Genomic DNA, 26,115 nt, shown 5'->3' with positions numbered 1-26,115 from the left:
GTCTCAGTGTGAGTGAATGAGTGAGTGCTGTCTCAGTGTGAGTGAGTGCTGTCTCAGTGTGAGTGAATGAGTGAGTGAATGCTGCCTCAGTGTGAATGAGTGCTGTCTCCATTTGAGTGAGTGCTGTCTCCGTGTGAGTGAGTGAATGCTGTCTCATTGTGAGTGAATGAGTGAGTGCTGTCTCAGTGTGAGTACTGTCTCAGTGTGAGTGAGTGCTGTCTCTGTGTGAGTGAGTGCTGTCTCAGTGTGAGTGAATGAGTGATTGAATGCTGCCTCAGTGTGAGTGAGTGAGTGCTGTCTCCGTTTGAGTGAGTGCTGTCTCCGTGTGAGTGAGTGAATGCTGTCTCAGTGTGAGTGAATGAGTGAGTGCTGTCTCAGTGTGAGTGAGTGCTGTCTCAGTGTGAGTGAGTGCTGTCTCAGCGTGAGTGAATCTGCGAGTGAGTGCTGTCTCAGTTTGAGTGAGTGAGTGCTGTCTCAGTGTGAGTGAGTGCTGTATCATCGTGAGTTAATGAGTGAGTGAGTGCTGTCTCAGTGTGAGTCAGTGAGTGCTGTCTCAGTGTGAGTGAATGAGTGAGTGAGTGTTGTCTCAGTGTGAGTGCTGTCTCAGTGTGAGTGAGTGAGTGAGTGAGTGAGTGTTGTCTCAGTGTGAGTGCTGTCTCAGTGTGAGTGAGTGTTGTTAATGTGAGTGAGTGAGTTCTGTTAGTGTGAGTGAGTGAGTGAGTGCTGTGTTAGTGAGTGAGTGAGTGAGTGCTGTCTCAGTGTGAGTGAATGAGTGAGTGCTGTCTCAGTGTGAGTGAGTGAGTGAGTGAGTGAGTGCTGTCTCAGTGTGAGTGAGTGAGTGTTGTGTTAGTGAGTGAGTGAGTGAGTGCTGTCTCAGCGTGAGTGAGTGAGTGAGTGAGTGCTGGCTCAGTGTCAGTGAGTGAGCGAGTGATCTATTCTGTCCTGCATTTGGATTTCAACACAATTCCCCGCGCCGCCCTGTTTCAAATTTGCCTCTGAGCGCAGTGCGCATGCGCATTGCGCCGCGTGCTGTGCTGTTGCACGGCGCAGCTGTTTGGGGTTTGAAATTCCAACATGGCAGAGGCGGTAGTCAGTCTTCCCCTTCACTAACTTGGAATGGTTTCAGATCGCCAGCGCCCGCGCGTAGCCCGAGCCACCGGCCCTCCTCCGCCAGCCCATCGGATAGATGTCACTCTGACCTCCTCCGTTCCCCTGTTACACACACAGGTAAGAGTTTTAATGCTGCCGTTTCAGCCGCATAGCGTCCATTTACACACACACACACACACACACACAACCCCACTGGACTACGGAAGCGCGAGCGCCTCGCTGCCTTATCGCGTTAACACGCCTCTCTGGATCGGATCGCTTCCGCGCATCATCATCATCATCAATCTCCCGAAAGACTGCAGGACCAAATACAGGCGACTGAATTTCAGTCTCACAATAGGCTTGTTTCCCCCGTTTCTTTATTCTTCTTCTTTTTTGTGTGAAATGCCAAAGTCCACCCGTCTGGGCGAAGTTCGGTGCGTCTGAATGATAGTCGGGTTGCATTAATCATCACCGCGGCATTTCCAGCCTCTGATGAGAGAAAGTGCTGTCACTTTGGGGTGGGGTTGGAAGTGTTTCAGAGTAACTTTCTTGGCTAAAGGGAAGTCAGTGCCAGTGCTCTGTAATTGGCTGTTTATCCGCTGAAAAGAAAAGTTTGTAATGCCGTTTGGCTGAGCGTTTTGCGGCTGTGATGTGTTTGGAAAGCGCGCTGGGGCGGCATGCTGAGAGAGGAGCACTGGATCATAACGTGAAGACAAACGCGAGTGTTTAGTTTGAGCAGGAGATTCGAAGAGAAGACTCGGGGAGGGAGAAAACTGACATGAGCTTCATGCGTGAGTGTGGTTTTCCTCCCCACCTCTCTCTCTCTCTCTCTCTCACACACACACACACACACACAGAGCTCCCCAATAGCTTTTTGTGTTGCTGCTTTTGCCTTCTCCTCCTTAAATATATGCATGTAGGTTAAATGAGTACCTGATGAAATAAAGGCCCTCTCCCCACCCCCGGGTTACACGGAGAGGGGAAACCCGATAGCGGAGAGGAAAAGTGGCCGCGCTGGAAAACAGCCCCGGCTTTGGGAATTGCTCGGGCTCTGCTCTTTTCTCTCCCCCACTTTCCCCTGCTCGCTCCCGGCAGAGATGATCAGTAGCAGCGCTCTTGATGGTATGTTTCTCCTTTTCTCTCTCTCTCTCTCTCTCTCTCTCTCTCTCTCTCAATAATGTGTGTTATTTCATCGTACAGGAGCTGTGTGTGTGCAGTCTGATTCTGAATGCATGACAGGATTCAGTGATCATAAAGATATCAGGATGTGTGTGTGTAGTGACAGATTGCCTACCTGTTTGAGTGTCTTGCAAAAAAAAATTAAATTAAATTAAAAAGCATGTTTTAGATCCGATAAGTGTTTACTAAGTCATTCATCTACTCCAGCAGCATTAGAGAAGCATTTACTAAACCATTACAGCCTGTAATCTGTTCCCATTAGACTGCTTTATCAACAACATGCACTATTATTATTATTATTATTATTATTATTATTATTATTATTATTATTATCCATTTGGTGTGTTGTGTTGAGAATGATCCATAATTTCAATTTCGGTGAGAGTCTAGTTTTTCTCTCTCTCTGTCTCTCTCTCTGTCTCTCTCTCACTTTTTTATATTTCTGTTTATTTTATTTTCAATCTTAAATTGTCCCTGTTCGTTCCTTAACTCACTTGAATCAGCTTTATTCTCATATTTCAAGTTCACTCAGGAAATTTAGCTCGTGCTAATTCTTTTTCATGATAAACACTACAGGCCTGCCTGGATAGTCTTATTACTGTGTATTATTGTGTGCATGGCATGGACATGCACATTTCATTGTCTTTCCTCTTCTTCTTCTTCTTAGATGTATCATGTGAAGTAGTGTTACTCATTGTGTGTGTGTGTGTGTGTGTGTGTGTGTGTTGAGGAAAAGTTTGTAGGACACTTAGCTGAATTCAGTTCTATGCATTATTCAGCCTGGTCATGTTGTTTCCTCCATCAGCAGTGCAGGACAGAGTGTGTTATATTTATATACAGTTTCATACATTATGCAGCATAGTGCATATATAGTGTATGAGTGTATGTGATATGTATGTATGTATGTATGTATGTATGTATGTATGTTCCATGATACATGATAGATTTTTAGATATTTCCATCTTGAATGACAGCTGGCTTTAAAAAGCTTATGTGTTATTATTACTGCAGATATTCTTTTTGCGTGTCGGATTGGACCGTCTGCACATGTTTTGCATCTAGTCGTGTAAAACGGAGTTAAATTGCTGTTATAACACTGTATTTAAAATAGAAAAACAAACCAAATTCAGAAATGTTCCTTTTCCACAATTTATTAGAGTAATTATGGGCAGTATTCACAACACATCAGCTTTCTGTCCAGTTCTGTTCTCTATCTCATACGGCATGCCTCGATTAAAGCCATGAACAAAAACTGTTTTTTTTTTTCCTGAAAGAGTATTTTTTAGTAATTATAAAAAAAAAACACTGAATATGCACACAAGCAGCATTTGCATTTAACCGCACAATTAAAACACTTTCAAGTGTGTTTTCAACTCCTCTTTATCGCTGAGGATCCATCAGTAGGGAAATTTACATTTACACAAGCATTTTTTTATTGAAGTGATTTTTTTTCTCTAATGTGGTCTTATCAGAGTGGAAATTGTTCATGGCTTTTTTCCCCCTGTAAGTTTGCTGTATTGTTTGCATGATAGAACTGTGAAAGAGGACAGATAATCTTTTTTTTTTCGATTTAATTTGATCAGGGCAGAAGTGGCGTCGTTTAAGCTGTGGTAGTTTGTGCAAGTCTTTTCAACCAGCTCCTCTCACCCAGCATGTAACTGGAGTGTTTTGGACAGATTTGAGTTTCAGCTTTTGCAGCGCTAGTTTTCCTAAAGGTTGTTGGCCCGGCTGATTATTTTAACACAGTGAGCTGAGGACATGTGGAAAAGCTGCGGTGGTCTCACGTACTTCTGATTTAACCCCAGGTGCACCTATCAGCATGTTAACCAACTTGACAGCACCGTTCACTCCTTATTGTAGGAGCATGTGTAGTGTGTATGTGTGTGTGTGTGTGTGTGTGTGCGCGCGCGCATGTGTTGACATGAAACCTCATGTTGAGTTTTGTGGTGTGCTCGATGACAGATACTGACCCCTCCCCTTTTCAGCACCCTCTTTAACTTGATGTGTTTCGTGTTGAGCACTCGGCCTGAGGGATACACACATGCACAAGTTTTATCTTATTAATGATACTACAGTCTATACATAATATTTGTTATTTAATTATTAATTCTTTTTCACATTCAGATCAGATTTTTTGTGTGTGTGTTTACAGAATGATTTTGCTCATTATCACAGGAACAAAACAGCTGTTTGTGTGTGAGGCTCTTATATGAGACTCAAATTCCAGTTTAATGACTGCACTACAAATTCACTACAAATATGGCTCCTTTATAGAATTATATATTTACCATTTTCTAAAACAATAGCTTGAATTGCTTAAGTATCTGCATTATTTTACATGAAAAGCTTGTTTGGGAAGCGACTCATACTGGAGCTGATGCAAATGTAATTATTTGCGTGTAACATTATTGGTTCGAAGGGATTCCAATGTGTGCATTATATTTAAATATAATATATTTACTGATATATTTTTGATAAAAGTTGGAGTAACAGTGCCAGCTAAGTAAAATTGAGCTCGGCGGTAATTATTTTAATTTTAGTTGTCGTTAGCGTGAAATGTTTTTTACCGGAGTACATATGAGTGCCATACGACATTAGTACTGTGGTCTAAAGGAAGCCGTACCTTTTTGTTAACTAGTATGATTACAGTCTCACACACACAGATAGACTATTTACCGGTAGTAACTTTTCCTGTAACTAAACACACTGTTTTATGTCAGTATTTCTTAAACATGTTTTTTCGAGTAATGCTCGTCTCTTGATGTTATTTTTTGAATGAAAATTAGAAAAACGCACAAATGGCATTGTATAATTTTTTTTGCTTTTTAGTTTTGTGGCACTTTGAGCTGCCATTTTAGTATCCCTAAATTCAGTGTGACACACACACCTCTCTAAAATTTTACTCTTGAGTTGTGGGTTTGCTCGCCGTCGCTGATGTTCGACTTCTTCACACGCATTTGTCAGTAGTTTAACTAAACCCTCAGTGCTCTGAAAAATCTGGCACAGTGTAACGGGTTGGGTGTCTAACCGGCGCAGTCCTCTTGGGATTGTTTGTATAAATGAGACTGACAGTTTTTATCTCGGTGTAATGGTGACAATTAAAGGAAGCTGCAGAAGAAGTCGGCTTGCTGCTAGACGAGCACCTTGGGGGATCTCAGGCCCTGTTTCAAATTGATGAAACACTCATCCGTACAGACGGATACATTTGTCAGTCTCTGTAACAAACCTCATTCAGCCACCCCCCCATACACACACACACACACACACACACACACTCTCCATTCGAGACAAAAGCCTGGCTTGGAAAACATCAGTAGCCGGTTGTCATCTTTAAGCAAATATGTTAAATGTTGTCTCGTGTGTTTTTCATCAGGAAAACTGAGGAAACCCCTCAGGGAGAGACACATGCAAATACAAATCCCGTTTCTACAGAGCAAGTTCCCCCACATCTCTGTCTCTCTCTCTCTCTCTCTCTCTCTCTCTCTCTCCCATGGCAGCTGGCTGTGTTATCTTTGTGCGTTTCAGAGAGTGCTGTCAGTTCTCTCGATGATCTAAGTTGGGGCACGTTAGAAAGGAACTGCAGCTGTCTGGTGCTATACGGAGAGATGTGTATGCTCTGCTGCAGAGATGAAGGACCTCAAATCCTTGACATGCTCCCTTGGCTTCCCCCCTCCCCCATTACTCACTCACTCACACACACACACACACACACACACACACACACACACACACACACACACACGCTTATTCAGACATGTATTGCTCATTGGATTGCCACATTTTCTTTCCATACTCTGATTGACAGTATATGTGAATGCATGTTTTTTTTTAAACAGATATTATCATTTATCCAGGCTGTATTTATACCCCCCCACCCCCCAGCTCATGTATGCTGTCCTGAGTCATGGAGCCAAAGAGGAAATATGGTGAAAATTCCTCAGTGCTTGAAATGGCAGTTAGGAGACAGCAGTTAAAAAAAATATCAAACTGTCAAACTGATTTGAGTTATTCAATGTAATTTGTTCAAAATGTATCAGATCGGTTGGTCAGTATGAATAAATTCAAAACATTATTTTGATTTTTGTTTTTAGGGTTTTGTTTTAGCTGACCGATCCAGAAATATGGACGGGAAATATGGCTGCACTGGTAGCATTATGAGATTATTGTAAATAGCGTGGGCGGTGATTTATTACTCCACCTGTCCTGGACTGATGAGTCGACGGACTGCATTCGTCCACCGACTTCTTTTAGTCAAGAATGTGCATTCAGTGCTGAATGTAATATAGTGCAAAAAAACATGCAGTGTCTTGTACAGTAGGCCAAAACAAAGTGTCAGATCCTCAAATAATAACAGAAATCTGCGAATAAGGTTGATACATTTTTATTAGTAATTTCTTTAGCTAATTATTTTGCACGGACAACGTGCGGATGGTTTTAAGCGTGGACATTTTCTGGACATGACAAACAGGCTGTATTTAATCGAAGTTATTTTCTTTGATGCCTTTCTGTCATAGCATCTAATTAAACGTGGAACTTTAGTTCACATCACATGTCACATATTCAGAAAAAAAAAGCTAGACTATGTGTGTGTGTGCGGTATTGGGTTGCATTTTTCGATTCACGGCTGGCAAGAAAAACGCTGAAATCCACCGCAGTAACCATGATTGACAGATCGACGTAAATGTGTTGCTGTGCACACTGGACTTCTATTCATTACAACGCATCGCCAAGGCAACACAACCTGACAGCATCATAACCGCAGCAATCACACTGAGCTGACATCAGGCTTTGAACTGCTCACATTCCAGTTTGGGAATTTTTTTTTTCTCTTTGATGTTATGGCTCATATAAAACAGATGATTGTTTCATTTAGAAATAACGCAGCATTGTTAGCCGACTTTTCTTCAGAACAGTTTGAGATCGGAGTTGATGTGTCTCAGAACGTTGAGCAGACATGTCGTTTTTAGACGTCTACTGGACAAAGACTGAATCAGCTAGAGAGTTTTCATTATTGTGCTCACAGGTAGTAGTTCGCAAGTAGTTCTTGACACAGCTGCTGTCGTCCGTTAGAAATGAACATAGCACGTGTACTGAGTGTTCAGTTTATTTCCTTTGCTATCTGAAACAATGAGCTGCCCTTCACCGGGTCTCTGTCTGCCCGTGAAGCAAAGCAGCGGTACAGCGTTTGCTGGGAAACGCTTTCGAATCACTGATCCCCAGGTGGCCACGGTGAGGTTCAGTCGTGATGCGTTTAAACTGGCCTTCTTCTTCAACATTCCCTTGCATTCAGTGTTTTATACGAGCAATTAGCGTACCCCGAGTGACAGGAGCATAGATGTCTACCTTAATCACTGACATCTTCATTTCTCTGTTTACATTCTAATTAGACATGATAAACTTCCTTCTTAATGGGCTCCATGAAGGCAGAATTTTATGCTCTTTAGTTCAGGGGCAGGCAGGTAGCACAAACAAAAACAAACACACAGTGTATCTGTTAGGAGGTGGAACTTATTATTATTATTATTATTATTTCAGTCAGAAATAGAATTATAACCTTTAAAAATAATTTACGATGTACATCAACATTTAAAAACTGTTGTGATGGAAAACTATGCTTTAAAAATCCTTTTCATCTCTTTTTCTCCCATTTTCCCCCTTTTTTCCTCTTTTTTCTCTCTTTTTTCCTCTTCCCCCTTCTTCCCCCTCCTTCTCCAAACCCTCCCAATAACAGACTATCCTTCCCCAGCTTACAGACAAGTTACAGACACAGTGTACTTGTTAGGAGGTGGAACATTATTATTATTATTATTATTATTATTATTACCTCAGGCACAAATATAATTATAACCTTTTAAAAATAACTTACGATGTACATCAACATTTAAAAACTGTTGTGATGGAGAACTCTGCTTTAAAAATCCCTTTTTTCTCTTTTTCTCCCATTTTTCCCCCTTTTCTCTCCTTTTTCCTCTTTTTTCCTCTTCCCCCTTCCTCTCCATTCCCCCCTCCCTTAAAAATAACTTACGATATACATCAACATTTAAAAACTGTTGTGATGGAGAACTATGCTTTAAAAATCCCTTTTTTTCTCTTTTTCTTCCATCATCCCCCCCCCCCCCCCCATAACAGACTATCCTTCCCCAGCTTACAGACAAGTTACAGACAGATAGTGTACCTGTTAGGAGGTGGAACTTAATAATAATAATAATATTATTATTATTATTACCTCAGTCATAAATAGAATTATAACCTTTTAAAAATAATTTACGATGTACGTCAACATTTAAAAACTGTTGTGATGGAGAACCATGCTTTTAAAAATCCCTCTCTTCTCTTTTTCCTCCCATTTTTTCCCCTTTTTCTCTCTCTTTTCTCTCTTTTTTTCCTCTTCCCCCTTCTTCCGCCTTCATTTCCATTTAATTGAGTAAAATTGTAAATTAGTTCTTGTCCCTTACCGTCTAAAGGGTGCAGTGCAAAAAAGTCACCTGTTTCCTTCCAGCAAGCGGTGCGTGCTTTTATTACAGGGTGCTAAAAACCCTTCTCTCCTATTCATTTATTTGATGTTTCTTGACATTTAAATTCATCGGAAGCTTTGTAAATTACACAAAGACATGGGGAAAAAAACATGGCTTCAGAAGATCAGTCATTCTGAGCTCAGCTTCGAGAGCGAATTATATCATCTAATGAGAACATGAAATTGTAATTAATGCATTGAAATTAGCCTCTGAGAAAAATTGTCCATTGATATGCATGACAGAAAACATTCATGTGCTTGAATGTGAGCGCCAATATTTTGGCTCCCTCCTCCCACTGGCAAGCAAAAAAAAAAAAAAAGGCAAAACGAAATCCTTCAGGAATGATGAATTGAGTCATCATGTTCAGCAGCTAATTGTCTCAAATTGATATTTTGATGTACTACTAAAGATCACATAAAAGCAGTTGGATCTTAATTAGTATGATGATCATAGGGAGATGTGCGCGATTGGCGCAGCGCTCTGCTAACTTCCCAGCGCTCCATTCATCCTTGGTGGGGGCCTGACGGGCTGGCAGCTTGGCATCGTGCCAGGGATTGACGTAGAGAAGCCAGGCTGCGATGGAGAGGTGCTGTGTGAGGACCGTCTGGAGGACTGAAAGCCAGAAGCACACGGGAGCGCGGTAAAACGAGTGCAGAGGAGAGGAACGAGAGAAAGAAATGTTGGTAAAATGCCATGAAGTTTACGGTGTCAGGCCTACAGAGGGGGATCGGCCTGAAGCATGCAAAGCCTCACAGGGAGGTTAGTGGTTAGATTCCATCAACAGTGTTGAAATGCTCTGAGCTAGTGCAAGCCAGTGAGAGCTGTAGGGCAGCCGGCTGACCTTTGGACTGGTGTACACTGGTATTTGGATGCTGTACCGGACGATTTGCAGTCTACGGACTGGAAGAATAAATGTGTAAGGAAATATTATGGAAGATACATGACCTGAGGTTTGACTGAGCCTGATCACATTTCAATATTTCTGAATATTTGATGTTGGCTCCTGTTAATAAGTCAAGGAGTTGTTGATTGTAGTAGCTGTAGAAACTTATCAGGAGTCTGTAGCTACACTCTTGGCCCCTCGTCTGGCTCTCGGCTCTGACTAGAGGCTTCTAGCGTTAGCCGGTGGGGGAGGCAGCCAGCGCTAATGATGAGCCGTAATGTAATTATCTCATCTCAGCCGTCTGTGGAGCAGCACTTTTCAGCTGTGGTGCTCACCGACACAGCGCTGACCCCGACTCACCCTGGCTTTTACTGCTCCCCTCCTCTCTCTCCGGTATTACCCTACCGCCTGCTGCCTTAATATGCAGCCTGCGTGGTGCTGTTTGGGCCGATGGGGTATGTTCCTGTCCCTGTCAGGATCATCAAAGCCGCTAATAGATGTGCAATAAATAACATGTGGTTTATATCGTAACTTGGCTTTTTGAGGCTCAGCTATTGCTACTGTGTAGGTGCTTTAAACAAGCATTACGGCTATATCTTGCATTGAAGTGACATATTACCTCGTTGACTCCCAAAGTGCTGCAGTAAATGAACTGTCGAACTTCATCATTGGACAAAAGAGGGATTTGACCAACATGATTGTTCATTTCACACCTACGGTTATTTAACCCCTTCGACTATCAGCTTAGTTATCTCGAGGCATGTAATTAAGTAATTATTGCAGTATGGAAATAATATGAAAGGTGTGTTGTTATAAGAGGAATACGGTCTGGATCTGTAGATGAGTGTAAATTTAAGGGGTTCTTTTTTGTTTTATAATGCATTATCTGCTTCTATAAAGATTATTATACGGTTTCTTACAAATGTGGCTTTGATCTATATAGAAATGTGAAAGTTTAAAACCTATATTGTTTATTACATTTTTATAAAGTTTTTTTTTTTAAATGGAATTTCAACTGTGCTACTTGGTTAATTCTTACATAGACCATTGACTGGGAATTATGACTGAAAATATTTGTTTATGCTGTTTGAATCAGCTGTAATGCACATGAATTATTAAAGCCAATCTGCATAAGATAATTCTGTGCTTGATGGGTGCCCTTCATCCGTGTCCTCTGGCTGAGGTGTAATTACAAAGTAAATGTGCATTTGATGAATTTAATTGTTGGAATTACACGACATGCATTTTTTTATATATATATATATATATATATATATATATATATATATATATATATACAGATATTTCAGTGCTATATAGGCACAAATATTTTACTGGGAAATACGCCACTCATAATTTTTCACATAAGCTACATCCGGGACATTGAGTAACATAATTAAATAATATTGGCTGGTGTTGAGTGGTATATCAGATATATTCCAACTTGTCTTCCGTTCGTTCAGTATCATGCTAGCTGAATGGAATATATCTGATATACCACAAAAAATAGCCAGCCAATATTATTATTATTATTATTATTATTATTATTATTTATATATACACATTCCTTTCAGGTGTTCAGCACATCTTTCTCTTTTAAAATGATCTCAAAATCTTCCGTATTTAATGAAGCAAACCTGGCGGCCATGTTTGTTTACAAATTCTCACAGTTGCTCACTAGCACTTATGTTTTACGTCTCCGACGTGTGACGTCACGTTGTCTTGACAACCATGCAATATCGTAAACAATATTCAACGCACATTCTCCATGGGATAAAGTGACATAATACACGTAGGATAAGCAATATGATAACAATAGTGCATGCTATGAAACCCATTAGACGGGAATAGAATACATGTTTTTATTCCATCGAAAAAGTGTCCTGTGTGTATAATAATTCCCGATATTTCACTCTGATGACATCAATCCCGGTGTTTTCCGGCTGACTGGATGTGCGTTGTTATAATGGTGAACTGGTTCACCATTAAAAATTAAAATTCTTTTGATTAACTTGTGTATTTTTTTGTGGATGTATCTATATAATAATAAAAAAAATTACATGGTGGTGCAAAGATATGAAGTTTATCTTCTCATGTTTCACTTGTTCACTTCATTCAGTCGTGATATATACATTCAACACTTGAAGATATATATACTGCAGCACTAAATAAGAATGGGTCTGTTGCACAGTTCACGTTGTCGAACTGGATATTTAGATCAGCTCCATTAACACAAAATGTTAATTTCTTTTTACTGTTTTTTTTTGTTATTAAAGTAAGGGTTTTTGAGTCAGTTGATTAATATTACTAACATTTGGGTTTAGAGGCCTAGGAGACGAGAGCTGTAATGATCATTCCTTAGGGACACGCGTGTGTTTTTATTTTTTCAGGATGTCAGAACATCCGCCCCACCCCACACTGCCCCCTCCCCCAACACCATCATCACAACCATTTTTTTCCCTTCTGGTTGTCCTCTGCTTTTACTTTCTCTCTTTTTCTCTCCTTCCTTTTTACCTCTCTTAAAGAATTACTGAAACTGACCCTATTTCGCTGGTGGAAAGTCAAACCAATTTGATTTTGAATGAGCCTGAAGGCTGCTCTTAATGAAATGCTGATACAACCCACTACATACAAACCTTTTTATATATATATATATATATATATATATATATATATATATATATATATATATATATATATTCATTTCCACATGTTGTTTAAATAATATCATTCCTATTCTGTTTTCCTTTTATTAATTCCCAGTCACACATTTTATTTAGACTTTTTCCGACTATTTCCCTTGACTGTAATTTTGTTGCTTTGTTTCCTCATTGTCCTTTTCTCATTCCTTCTAAAACAAATGGCTTTGGGTCACAGTGTCATTCTTCACTTTTACTCGTGTTAGTCTGTCTTTCACTTTATCATTGACAATTTGTGTAACAAAGCAGAGATGGGGGAAATAAAGAGATGTAAAAGAATGAAGGCATTTTGTTTTAATTGTTATACCCTGTGACACTTAAAAAGAAACAGATAATTGGGCATAGCTTTTATGCACAGAAGCAGAGTTTGTTTGTGTGTGTGTGTGTGTGTGTGTGTGTGTGTGTGTGTGCACATAAAATATTTTTGTTTTTCAGTTCATTGTCGCCCTTTAAGAGTGACTTCCCCTTTAAGAAAAAACGGCAGGAAAAAGCTTGTTTAGAGTGTGGCCTACTTGACGGGCCCTTTAAGTGTCCACGTGGAATTAGATTAATTTAAAAGAGAAAGAGAGAATGAGGGGAAAAAAAAGAGCGCTTATAAGGAGTTCAGCATCATTCCCAAGGTTTATGAAGGCTGACGCCTCCTTTGTGCTCATTATCAGCACAAAACCTTGGGGAGTAATGTTGACTTTACACTGTCCAAAATAGCAGCTCCAGGAGAGAGTGACACTTCTTGGCTTTGTGTTCACCTGCACACCTCAGCCCTTGAGAATCAGAGAAAAGGCTGCAGGTGCGAGCTGCAGTCTGGATTGTGGCTCATGGTTGAAATTTTTCCTTCAGAAATGGATGAGCCAGAGACTGAGCACTTGTTTGGGCGATTAGCACTGAATCGCTCTGTCTATGCTTTTTATCCCTTTTCTTTATCCTTTTAGCCCTCAGAAATATTTCCCCTTTACTCCACTCTTTTTTCCAGTATTTCATCCCCGGCATATTTTTAATGTTCCCAAAAGCCTTTTACCTTTTTGTTTCCATTATTCATCCCAAAAGTTCTGTTGCCCTGAGGCTGAGGGGCTGGAAAATAATTTTGTGTCCAATGAAATTTATGTGGAGCTAAGTCAGCGCTTTGTGTAGGAGCACGCTTGTATATCTGTATGCTAAGCCTGTGTGTGTGTGTGTGTGTGTGCTGTCATACTGTCACTAAGTCCTAATGCCTCTCCAGAGGGCTACCTGGAGAAGCAGCGTACCCAAGCAGACTGCCTTTAGCAGGGCACGACGCTGACATTGGCTTCCCGTTGAGACTAGATGTGTCAGTGCATGTATGTAAACCAGTGACAGATGAGTGCAGAAAACACACACTGCTGAGGGAAACTCTGCTTCTCATCTGCCTTCACTTACAACCGGAGCACTGACAGAGTGAGACAAAACAGTGAAGGCCTGGGATTCTCTCTCTCACACACACACACACACACACACACACACACACACACACACGGTCCAAAGCTTATAGAATGGCTCTGGTTAAAATACATTTAAGACCCATTTCTTGCAATGGAAGCCCTCCTTCCATTACTGACAAGCACTGATGGAGGAATTCAAAGCAGTAAAGCTTCATGCATTCCTCAAACATAGCAAGACACACACACACATAGCATAACACACAACCAGTAGCTTGCAGCGTGGCCCCGATTAAAAGCCAGTTTTGACTAAATTCTTGCTCACCGGCGTGCAGGTTTAGCCTGAGCTCTCTCATGAGAAAAGGGCCCGGGTGGTAATTGCAAACGAATGAGGATTTGCCGAGTTGGAGCCTCGGGCAGTGTTCCGGGTCAAAGGTCGGGGGGGTGTCAGTGTTACACTCATGGCAGCCTCACTTCAACCCTCTTTCTCTGGAAATAGAAGCTGCTACGTCATACCGCCGCCAGCACCATGGAATACAACCTTCCCATCGCCCCCAGGCTGTGTGTTTACATGGGTGTGTGTGTGTGGGGCCAGTGTAAGAATCCAATAATGCAACTTCAGTTTGAATCTAATGCTTAGATTAGACGCTTAAACGCAGATGATCTTTGAACTTTAATGAGATACTGCAATACTACTACTGACCTTCAGTTTTTGTTATTTTTCAAAGAAAGTGCATGTTTAAAATCCACACCGGTACAGTACGGAGATCAACAGTCTGCAGTTTTGCATGTTGGTTCTACAACATATTGGCTCTTTAACATGAAACGTTGCTGTCTGAGGCTGGACAAAAACAGTTCGAGAACAGAACTGCTCATTGTCTGGAGGAAAGAAAGGTAACATTATGAACACTGTTCAAGGACAACAGAGACCTCCATTAACACAGACATTCTCAAATCCACGAATCGCTTTTTCTCCCGGTGTCGTCATCTTTAGTTGTTGAGTAGTTCTTGGTGTCAGTAATGTATTTTGCTTCATGTTCTTGACAAATTGTTTAATATTGCTATTTCAGATTGCACTCCTGCATGGAGGTAATGAAGTTTACTGTATTTTTCAGGTCGACTCCTAAGCTTGTGTGAAATGAGCTCATGCGTCTTTGGTGGCCTTAAGCCATCTTCACCTTTCTATTCGATTTCTGCAATGAAAAATAAATCGTATTTCTATAAGGTGAACACGTCCATTAAAAATGGCTATATTTGTATCTATCTACTTTTCCATTTTCCAAATCATTAATGTGTACTTGTGTTTAAGTAAATCCATGAGTCATCTGCAGGAGTCAGTGGCCTTATTTATTTATTTTTTAAATCCATGCTCTTGTGGGTTATTTTTAGTGGCTCGCAGTGCAAGAAACCCGATTCTCATTTGAGCAGCCAGTGACCCCAGGCTCTGTATATTGATGAGTGGGATTTGTTCCTTAATAGAATTGTATCTAATTAATTAGCTTTTAATTGGGAAGAATACAGAACATGCAAATACACACACTCGCATTCACTTGTTACTTAACTCCATAAATAATTGTACATTCATTTTCTCTTAATGGAAGGTGGCCGTTCATTAAGGCCTTTTCAGGTTTATTTGAGCTGTGTGTGTGTGTGTATGAGAGAGAGAGAGAGAGAGAGAGAGAGAGAGAGAGACTGTTCTACACAAACTCATTATGGTCAGTGGACCAGCAGAATGGCAGCGAACATGAAGTTAAAACCTGTTCAATAATTTTATTTATTTATTTATTTTTTACATTTCATTATATTGTTTAATGACAAAACTATGACGATCTTAGTATAAATAAATGACCGATCACCAGAATGCTAAGAAGGCGGATGAAGGTTATTGTAACGTGTGGTCTTTATGGGAAAGGCATTAAATTGCATGTCGACTGCTGTTTGCATACTGAGAGGAGGTGAAGGTGAAGGACCTGTTGTGTTCACTCGTTTAGTTTAGTTTTCCTTTTTCTTTGCCTAATCATGACAAATTGACATCCTCCTTTTTGCTCTTTCACACATTTCTGCATCACACTTTCTCCTGTCCTTTCTTGTTTCTACAACCCATTCCCCCACCCCCACCCCCCACAACTGCCTCTAGCTGTCCTTCAGGCCTCACTCCAGCTAACGCTTTCAATTTACTGCCATTAAGAAAGCCAGTGAGCCGCCTTAGTTCTCTGTCAACCCGCTTTGCTTTCATCACAGGCTCCGTCCCAGGAAAGACCCGTCCGGACATGAAGCCGAGTGAATTCATTTGCATTCTGTTGCAGGATCAGAGTAGTGTGCAAAATGTCAATTCAATATTCATCCACTTAGAAATACAGTGGTGCTGTCAGCAAACATTTTTTCCCCCCCTGCCAGTATTAGCGTAGCCGTGAATGGGCACTAACGCTGCCTTTATGGCTCTTAAATAGGGCTGAAAGTGGTGTGCAATGAACGCTATTAATATTTATTAACACTCTGGACCAGGAGGTTAAAAGCAGCAGTTTTGTTTGGCTGTATGATTTATTGTGCTGTTGATGGACTACACAGCTGTGATGTTGAAGGTTAGACTCACTGCTGTACCCATCACAGAGATTCATACGTCCATGACCTTATGGAAACATCTCAGTCATTTCGCCTGGGAAATTTCACGTTATTTACACATTAGTTTGTGTCCATATTATTGACACATAGTATATGTATATATGCTGTAAATGCTATGATATATTCTTACACTCTTCATATAAAAAGAAGGAATAGATGTGAGTGCATGTGCATTATCCTTGTGTGTGTGTGTGGTTGTTGGCGCTTTTGCTCAGCTGAGCATCACACCTGCATTAGCTCAGAATTATACCTTTTCCCTCTCTTCAAATCGATACGGCGACGACAGACGAACACTGGCTGTGAGGTATCACTCTTTGAGAGAGAGAAAACGAGGGAGTGAGAGAGAGGGATCAGCATGTGCCAGAGACCTGTCTTTTCACAGGGGGAGAATGAGAGAGAGAGAGAGACAAGCAGACAGACAGACAGATGAGTACTTGTGCCCAGAGACCTGTGGCTCTACATCTCCAAGACACACTGATCCGGAGGAAACTCGAAGCGAGACAGAGACTGGAGAAGGTTTTAGGTTTTGCATAAGATATAAAATCAGACCAGATTAGACCCAAGCTTAGATGGCAGGACTGAGCTCACATGACAGTTGAGATTAGGGAGGTAAATAAAGCCAAAAATTGTATAAATGTCTATACTGCAGTATGAGAATACACATTTTATTCAATATGAACAGCAGTAGTAAGTATGAAAAACGGAAAATGGCACTTTTCTGAAATGTTTACAAAATTATGAGGGAAACGTACAGCGGTGGGGTTTTTTTTAATGTAAAAAATTCAGTACAAACAATTTCATTATAATTTAATCATCCACTTCCAGTTAGAGTTTGTAAATGATATAAAAGTACTTATGATGTGAGTAATAATTATGAAAGTGTATTGTGCAATAATTTATCGCTATATTGATAATATCATTATATTGATTAGCCCTTGTGCTTGGGCACAATATATTGTTTGTTAATCATCATTGTGATCCTGGACTTTGTAATAAATAAATAAACAATAAAAAAGATAATAATAAGAATCAATGAGGGATATAATATGAGCAGCAAAAATACTAAAATGAAACATTTTAATAAACATGAGAAAAACAAGAATAAGAGTAAATGGGAATGAAAGCAAAAAAATACAAAAAGATAAAATGTATTTTATGAAAAAAAACACTAAAATAGTACAAAATAAAAAAAAAATACATTTTAAAGTGAAACGAGTAAGAGTGAAATAGAAGAAAATATAAAAAGTGTTTGTTAAAGGAAAACAAGAATAAGAATAAATAACACAGAGGAAGCTGTAAAAACAGAATCTGAAGTAAAAATAGAAATGATATGAAATATAGTTTTCATTTAAAGCAAATAACAATAATGGGTTAATGGAAATTTGCAAAAGACAAAAGAAAACAAATAAAAACAGATAAAATCATAGAGTTGGAAAGAAAAAAAAATAAAACAGGAGACATTATCAATAATATGTTTATCTGCTTTTAAAATGATCTGTACTACAGTGCAGCAGTCCACACTGTTTGTTTATTTGTTTGTTGATAAAAGTGTGTATTGATTAAGCAGAGTAGCTGTCGGCCTGCTGGATGATCCTGGTGATGATAAAGCACTCAGTTGGTTTTACAGGGTGCTGAAACACACTCCACTGCCTCCTGTGTGCTGTATAAAGCTCAGATCTGTATTCCGTGATGTGTGTGGCGTGATCCTCTATTTGAGCCATGCTAGACTGTGCCAGTGGGCGAGCCAATTTCCCGTAACACCCCCCTCCGCTCAGGAAAGTTCCCCATGCAGTAGGGCCACCTCACTCCAGTAACTTTGGCGCAGTACAGTCCAGAGATTTCTATTTCATATTGACCAGAGATTGCTTCAGTTTCCTCATTCCACCTTTTGAGCAGCCCGTGTTCTGCGCCTGACCTTCTCCTGCCACCGCAGTCAATAGTGACCGCCAAGCACCATGGGCTCCAGACGGAGCAATGCTATTTACAGCTGACCACCACCATGTTGTCTTTCTCTTTTGTCTCCTCTTCTTAATGCTTAATTGTGCAATGAAAGCATTCTCAGGATTCTTAATTGCAGTTAATTTGTACACTACGAGAAGAACAAAATGCAGATTGAATTCTTTATTTTTTCTTACATTCAGCCAGGCTTTATCTCTAGGCTTGATCACATTAACACAAAAGCAGCAGACACACCGGTCACATGTTCTGTTTGTTAATCCTCTGTATGTAGACCTGCATGTTAATGGTAAGGAAACAGGGTGTCATTTTGATATACGATCAGTGGCAGTAATTACATTCTGCAGTTATGTACCTTTTCCTGGGGAAAAAAAAAAAGAAAGCTTTCCCAGGCAGAGAGTTTCAAGAGCTTTGTTCATATATGTGCCAATTTTCTACTATCAACGCCTACCAGTATAGAGTGAAGAGCTTGAGTAGAATCTCGATGTGTGCTACACTGAACATCCTCTTAGATATAAGCCTACTTTTATAATGTAAAATATGTAAATGACCCATTTTATTTGCATATATTGATCTCCCTGTAGTGTCATTTCTCCCACAGCTTTAGTGAAGTGAAACTTATTCGACTAGAAGTTGGCTAACTCATAAATAGACATGTCTTTAAGTTGTGAAGTAGATGGACGAATTTGGTTCCCAGAGGCAGATTGAGCCTCGCTCTGCACTACAAAGGATTTTCAATCAGGAGAGACGTAAAAATCAATACAGAGTACCATGGGGCTAAGGGCCTCCCTTAAGGAAAATGTGTGCCTGAGGTGACGAAGGTTAATAAAATCTGCTTAAAAAAGGCACAAATGTAGCACAAAATCTAGTCACTGAGCAAAGTTTTATTTGTATTCTGTGTGTATTGTTTTCTACAGGTTTTATACGTGGGTCCATTCTTTTTTTTTTTTTCCCAATACACAGCTATGCAACCACCATTAAAATGATGGCCTCTTAAGTTTTTTTTTTTCCCTTCAAAACCTGAATTTACAAACTGATCTGCTGGTCAGACTTTCTCTCTCTCTCGATCAGTGATCAGTAGATGAGCAGGTAAGTGGTGGTTTAGAGCTTGGCTGGACCAATGAGGCTGTTTAAATTTCGCTCAGATATCCAGTACCCACAGAGCTCTACATTTTTCATAAGCCACAGGGCTGGTCAGTTACCACATCTTTCATTTTTTATTAGTCTATACAAACTGCAATAATAATATAGTCATCACTTATACTGAAAAAAAAGGCAATGACAACACACCACTCTGAACATTGTTCATCAACTGTGTAGTTTTTTTGTTTTATTTTGTTTTGTGTGGGGTTTTTTTTGCACAGGGATTTGAAAGGACAGTGAGTGAGGCTATGCTGCAGAATGCAACGATAATTTCAGTGTAGCAGCATCCGTATTAATGAACCATATCGAAATGTGTATAGAAAAATATTGCATGTGATCAGGATTTTTTTTTTTAAATGATAATCGGTGTAGCCAAATATTAGCCCATGTTTACATTAGACCGTATCAGCGGATCATCAGATTAACGTTTTTAAAACGATTAGTGTGCACACAGCAACACCAATACACGATTTGCGTGCACACAACAATACCAATACACGGATACGCTCGGCTCCGCAGGCATCCTGCGCTCCAAATCACTCCGCCCTGAACAGCGAGTGCCCTCTGGAGGGTGCGCACTCCGGCCCTGCGCAGCTCACAGAGCGCGCGAGTGAAGCACACTAGCAGTGTTTTCGGGACTGAGCTACTGTGTGTGTGATCCCAGCGCATATCACTTAACACTTGCAAGTGGAAGGATGGCAAGCCTAAAGACAATCATAACTACACAATGGGCAGTATTTGCATCAGTATTTGCAGTATTTTCATACTTTTATACTCTTTAATGAAAGGTGATACAAGGCGGAAGTCCGCGCCGTTTTTCAGCAGTCGCGTCACATGACCAACGCCAGCGAATCAGGAAGGTGGGTGTCACAGTGACGTTGTCCAATGAGACGCCAGCTAGAGCTCAGCACAGCGTATCCGCGTATTCTGAATGTTTACACAGCACCAGAGCTGACACGATCTGGATTGAATACGTGGACGCTGGCGGATTCCCGTTTCCCGGCGTTTCCAGGCGGTTTAATGTAAACGGACAGTGCATCCGCGAAGAAAACGAGACAGATACGGTCTAATGTAAACGTAGCCTTAACCTTCATGACGAGTTATTTTTATTTCAGCCTCTCTTTAGGTCTAATTATTGCAATTCGGTCTCCATTTCCAGCTTATAATAATGTATATACAGTATATATAGTCTACTGAGTCTGTTTCTCTCAAGTGTTCCTCGGGTTATTTGCAACTGCACCCGGATTTCTGTCGTGCACCCGGATTTCTGATATTGATATAGTTAAAAGCATTATACGCACAAAATTAAACTGAACGGTCGATATGTTTTTGAGCTATATGTGTTTCCCCATCATCAGCTGAACGTTCTCGTGATCATATCACGAGATATGAGACTGCAGTGAGTCACATGCTTGTAGCATCTGCTATGGTGCATTATAGCTGCATAATCTATTTTAGGTAAAACCTTTAAGTGGAGCTTTTGTAATGTTTTATTTGAGTAGCAAGCATTGCAGGGCTCAGTGCAGCTGTGCTCCTACTTTACCTGGACTACACCCTCCCCATCATCCCCTGCACCTGCAGATTAACTCTGAACTAAGGGTTTCTCTGAGCTAAACATAGACTCACATTTTAATTCTCGTTTAGTGTCAAAGAGAAGACTAGGAGAAGAAGTGAAAATGTAAATGACTGTTTGGGAGTATAAGAAGGATGAAGGTGACAGGGCTTTTTACTTGCTGAGTAGAGGTTTTTTTTTGTGCTTGATGAACAGTAAGAATCGGAGAGCACAATCTAATCAAGCACTCCAATGACTGACTGCAAAATGCACGGGCTGCTAAGTATAAGTAGTGACATAGTGATGTGTGTGTGTGTGTGTGTGTATGTATATATATGCATATATATATATATATATATATATATATATATATATATATATATATATATATATATTTCTATCCACATTCACTGGATATGAGCAATCGCACGCTCTGATCGGCTACTCTACTACTAGGCTATCAGCTCATATACCGTGAGCAGAGAAAAACAAAATGGTGGAGCATACTGCTGAAACAACTGAGGATGAAATAAAAACTCGACTCGAAAACAAAACTCCCCAAAACACAAAAAAAGCAACAAAACATTAAATGAAAGTTTCTGATGGCAAGACTGTATCTTTTTTATTTTTCAAGAATTATTATTATTATAGCATTTGTCACAAATTACTCCTGTCATTTCACTGGTTTGTTTCCATTCAAAGTGGAAATGATTTTGTCGGATGTTTTGTATAAAGTTTTTATTTATCGAATTTGCAAAAAAAAAATTAAAAAATGCTCCGTTTCTTAAAATCCAGTGAATATGGACATAGTAAAGCAGTTATTCCACTCAATCTCCTCGTGCATGGCTTATAGCTGACTTGGTGCTACGTGCCTTGCCAGCCACAAGTTCATGTACAACTCGATTTTGTGGAATAACTTTATATAAGAGGGTGCCTAAGATTTTTGCACAGTACTCTCTCTCTCTCTCATATATATATATATATATATATATATCTCATCTCATCTCATTATCTCTAGCCGCTTTATCCTTCTACAGGGTCGCAGGCAAGCTGGAGCCTATCCCAGCTGACTACGGGCGAGAGGCGGGGTACACCCTGGACAAGTCGCCAGGTCATCACAGGGCTGACACATAGACACAGACAACCATTCACACCTACGGTCAATTTAGAGTCACCAGTTAACCTAACCTGCATGTCTTTGGACTGTGGGGGAAACCGGAGCACCCGGAGGAAACCCACGCGGACACGGGGAGAACATGCAAACTCCACACAGAAAGGCCCTCGCCGGCCCCGGGGCTCGAACCCAGGACCTTCTTGCTGTGAGGCGACAGCGCTAACCACTACACCACCGTGCTGCCATATATATATATATATATATATATATATATATATATATATAGTGCTGCTTGAAAGTTTGTGAACCCTTTAGAATTTTCTATATTTCTGCATAAATATGACCTAAAACATCATCAGATTTTCACACAAGTCCTAAAAGTAGATAAAGAGAACCCAGTTAAACAAATGAGACAAAAATATTATACTTGGTCATTGATTTATTGAGGAAAATGATCCAATATCACATATCTGTGAGTGGCAAAAGTATGTGAACCTCTAGGATTAGCAGTTAATTTGAAGGTGAAATTCGAGTCAGGTGTTTTCAATCAACGGGATGACAATCAGGTGTGAGTGGGCACCCTGTTTTATTTAAAGAACAGGGATCTATCAAAGTCTGATCTTCACAACACATGTTTGTGGAAGTGTATCATGGCATGAACAAAGGAGGTTTCTGAGGACCTCAGAAAAAGCGTTTTTGATGCTCATCAGGCTGGAAAAGCTTACAAAGCCATCTCTAAAGAGTTTGGACTCCACCAATCCACAGTCAGACAGATTGTTTACAAATTGAGGAAATTCAAGACCATTGTTACCCTCCCCAGGAGTGGTCAACCAACAAAGATCACTCCAAGAGCAAGGTGTGTGATAGTCGGCGAGGCCACAAAGGACCCCAGGATAACTTCTAAGCAACTGAAGGCCTCTCTCACATTGGCTACTGTTAATGTTCATGAGTCCACCATCAGGAGAACACTGAACAACAATAGTGTGCATGGCAGGGTTGCAAGAAGAAAGCCACTGCTCTCCAAAAAGAACATTGCTGCTCATCTGCAGTTTGTTAAAGATCACATGGGCAAGCCAGAAGGCTATTGGGAAAAATGTTTTGTGGACGGATGAGACCAAAATAAAACTTTTTGGTTCAAATGAGAAGCGTTATGCTTGGAGAAAGGAAACCACTGCATTCCAGCATAAGAACCCTATCCCATCTGTGAACCATGGTGGTGGTCGTATCATGGTTTGGGCCTGTTTTGCTGCATCTGAGCCAGGACGGCTTGCCATCATTGATGGAACAATGAATTCTGAATTATACCAGCGAATTCTAAAGGAAAATGTCAGGACATCTGTCCATGAACTGAATCTCAAGAGAAGGTGGGTCATGCAGCAAGACAACGACCCTAAGCACACAAGTCGTTCTACCAAAGAATGGTTAAAGAAGAATAAAGTTAATGTTTTGGAATGGCCAAGTCAAAGTCCTGACCTTAATCCAATTGAAATGTTGTGGAAGGACCTGAAGCGAGCAGTTCATGTGAGGAAACCCACCAACATCCCAGAGTTGAAGCTGTTCTGTACGGAGGAACGGGCTGAAATTCCTCCAAGCTGGTGTGCAGGACTGATCAACAGTTACCGGAAACGTTTAGTTGCAGTTATTGCTGCACAAGGGGGTCGAGCCAGATACTGAAAGCAAAGGTTCACATACTTTTGCCACTCACAGATATGTAATATTGGATCATTTTCCTCAGTAAATAAATGACCAAGTATAATATTTTTGTCTCATTTGTTTAACTGGGTTCTCTTTATCTACTTTTAGGACTTGTGTGAAAATCTGATGATGTTTTAGGTCATATTTATGCAGAAATATAGAAAATTCTAAAGGGTTCACAAACTTTCAAGCACCACTGTATATAGGGTGGCACGGTGGTGTAGTGGTTAGCGCTGTCGCCTCACAGTAAGAAGGTCCTGGGTTCGAGTCCCGGGGCCGGCGAGGGCCTTTCTGTGTGGAGTTTGCATGTTCTCCCCGTGTCCGCGTGGGTTTCCTCCGGGTGCTCCGGTTTCCCCCACAGTCCAAAGACATGCAGGTTAGGTTAACTGGTGACTCTAAATTGACCGTAGGTGTGAATGTGAATGGTTGTCTGTGTCTATGTGTCAGCCCTGTGATGACCTGGCGACTTGTCCAGGGTGTACCCCGCCTTTCGCCCGTAGTCAGCTGGGATAGGCTCCAGCTTGCCTGCGACCCTGTAGAAGGATAAAGCAGCTAGAGATAATGAGATGATATATTAAAGTCCCTTCCCACACCATGTGGCGCATAGGGCGGCACCAATCTCCGTTTCCCTCAGCCTCTCACATAGCTAGGGTTACAGTGGGGGGCTAGTCCTCTGGTAACCACAAGAGTTTGACTCCCCACTTGCATCTGTATTAGGGATGGCGAAAACTAAAAAAAATCTTGACCGACCACCGAGCCTCATTAGCCGGTTAAAGTCGGTTAACCTATGAGTAATTTGTAAGCTAAAAAGCCTGTGTCTACACTTTTCTTTCGCCGAGTGGCAGCTGTTTTCAACTGGGGCGGGAGGGCGGGACATGACTGAATGGGTGTTTCTGATTTGTCAGCTGCCGTCCTTACACCGCATGGCATGCCCCAAGCGTTTACAACACAGAATTCCAGGTTCTCCGCTCCAAAATCAGCAGCTTCAAAACGATTGATATTTTTTTTTAACCGACAACCAAAAAAAAAATTAACCGGTTGACGTTGATTCGGTCAACCAGTCATCGGTTAACATCCCTAATCTGTATTGCAGCATGCCTTGCCAGACAGCAGCAGGTACCGTTTTTATGATGGTCTTTGGTATGACCCGACCATGAATAGAACTCACGATCTCCCAATTGAGAGGCTAACCATTAGGCCAACTCGCAGTATACACAATATCAATAAATATATATATATATATATATATATATATATATATATATATATATATATATATACACACAGTACTGTGCAAAGTTCTTAGGCGCCCTATTTTTTTCATACGAACTTTGCTATAGATTTCTATTTTATGACTTCTGCATGATCGAGTCAGTACAAAAACATTTTAGTCCAAACGTTCGTTTTCCAGCACAAAATTAAATGTTACAGAATAAAAAATGTTTGTATCTCAGCAGCATATTACATAAGAGAGGACTTTTCAGATTAAAAATGAAAACATAATGAAGGCTGCTGGGTTTTGGTGCAAAATGAAGAAGCGAGTGTGACAGTCAAAGTGTCCAGAAGAACTGTGGCTGGTTCTGTAAGATGCTCAGTAAAACCTACAGCTCATTTCCTTATAAAACTGCATTAACTGTACCTGAGACTATTAATTTTGTAAAGCAAAGGGTCGTCTCACACAAAATACTGACTTTGTTTAATTTATTATGGCTTACTGCTGTTTATTGTATTTCTTTAATATTGAAACATTTCACTTCATTATTATTATTTTTTTTTGGTCTACATCATTTCTTTACATCCATCCATTATCTGTAGCCGCTTATCCTGTTCTACTGGGTCGCAGGCAAAGCTGGAGCCTATCCCAGCTGACTATGGGCGAGAGGCGGGGTACACCCTGGACAAGTCGCCAGGTTATCGCAGGGCATGTATATAAAATCTCTGTGATGTATCTAATTTTTCAAGAGGTGCCTTTTCTCACAGTTGGTCAGAGCTAAATGTTTGACTTGTGTTCAAGTGCACCTTTTATCTAATCAGAAGTAGTTCAGCTGAAACCACCCGTGTAGAGTGGAGGCTTTGCTTTTTATTCTTCTGTAAACAGAAATTTGCACAAACAGCACAGCAGTGCTTGAATGGTTTTATTAATTACATCAACAACATGTTAACAGGAATCGGATTATCCCATGCAGAGTTTATTTTTCCACTTCACAATCACTTTTGTTGTGGTGTGTGTAATGGAGGGTGAGTGTGAAGTAATCACAGACCTGAATCGGACCA

General features: G+C 40.6%; 1 protein-coding gene across 4 annotated transcripts in view; it reads left to right on the top strand.

The window, feature by feature from the left end:
* The first annotated feature begins 1,053 nt into the window (after positions 1 to 1,053).
* fign (fidgetin) overlaps positions 1,054 to 26,115 on the top strand; it is a 68,968-nt gene continuing 43,906 nt past the window's right edge. Inside the window, exons 1-2 of one of the 4 annotated variants that reach the window (XM_060930122.1) lie at positions 1,238 to 1,883; positions 2,013 to 2,214. In XM_060930122.1, the coding sequence (XP_060786105.1) occupies positions 2,190 to 2,214 (25 nt within the window). In that variant the 5' untranslated portion in view covers positions 1,238 to 1,883; positions 2,013 to 2,189. The other 3 variants (XM_060930124.1, XM_060930123.1, XM_060930121.1) reach the window with 3 other exon arrangements.

The sequence above is a fragment of the Neoarius graeffei genome, chromosome 9 (genome assembly GCF_027579695.1).
Source record: "Neoarius graeffei isolate fNeoGra1 chromosome 9, fNeoGra1.pri, whole genome shotgun sequence".
In the NCBI taxonomy this organism is placed as follows: Eukaryota; Metazoa; Chordata; class Actinopteri; order Siluriformes; family Ariidae; genus Neoarius; species Neoarius graeffei.
The sequence above is the reverse complement of the archived record's forward strand: the minus strand, read 5'-3'. Positions and strand labels throughout refer to the sequence as shown.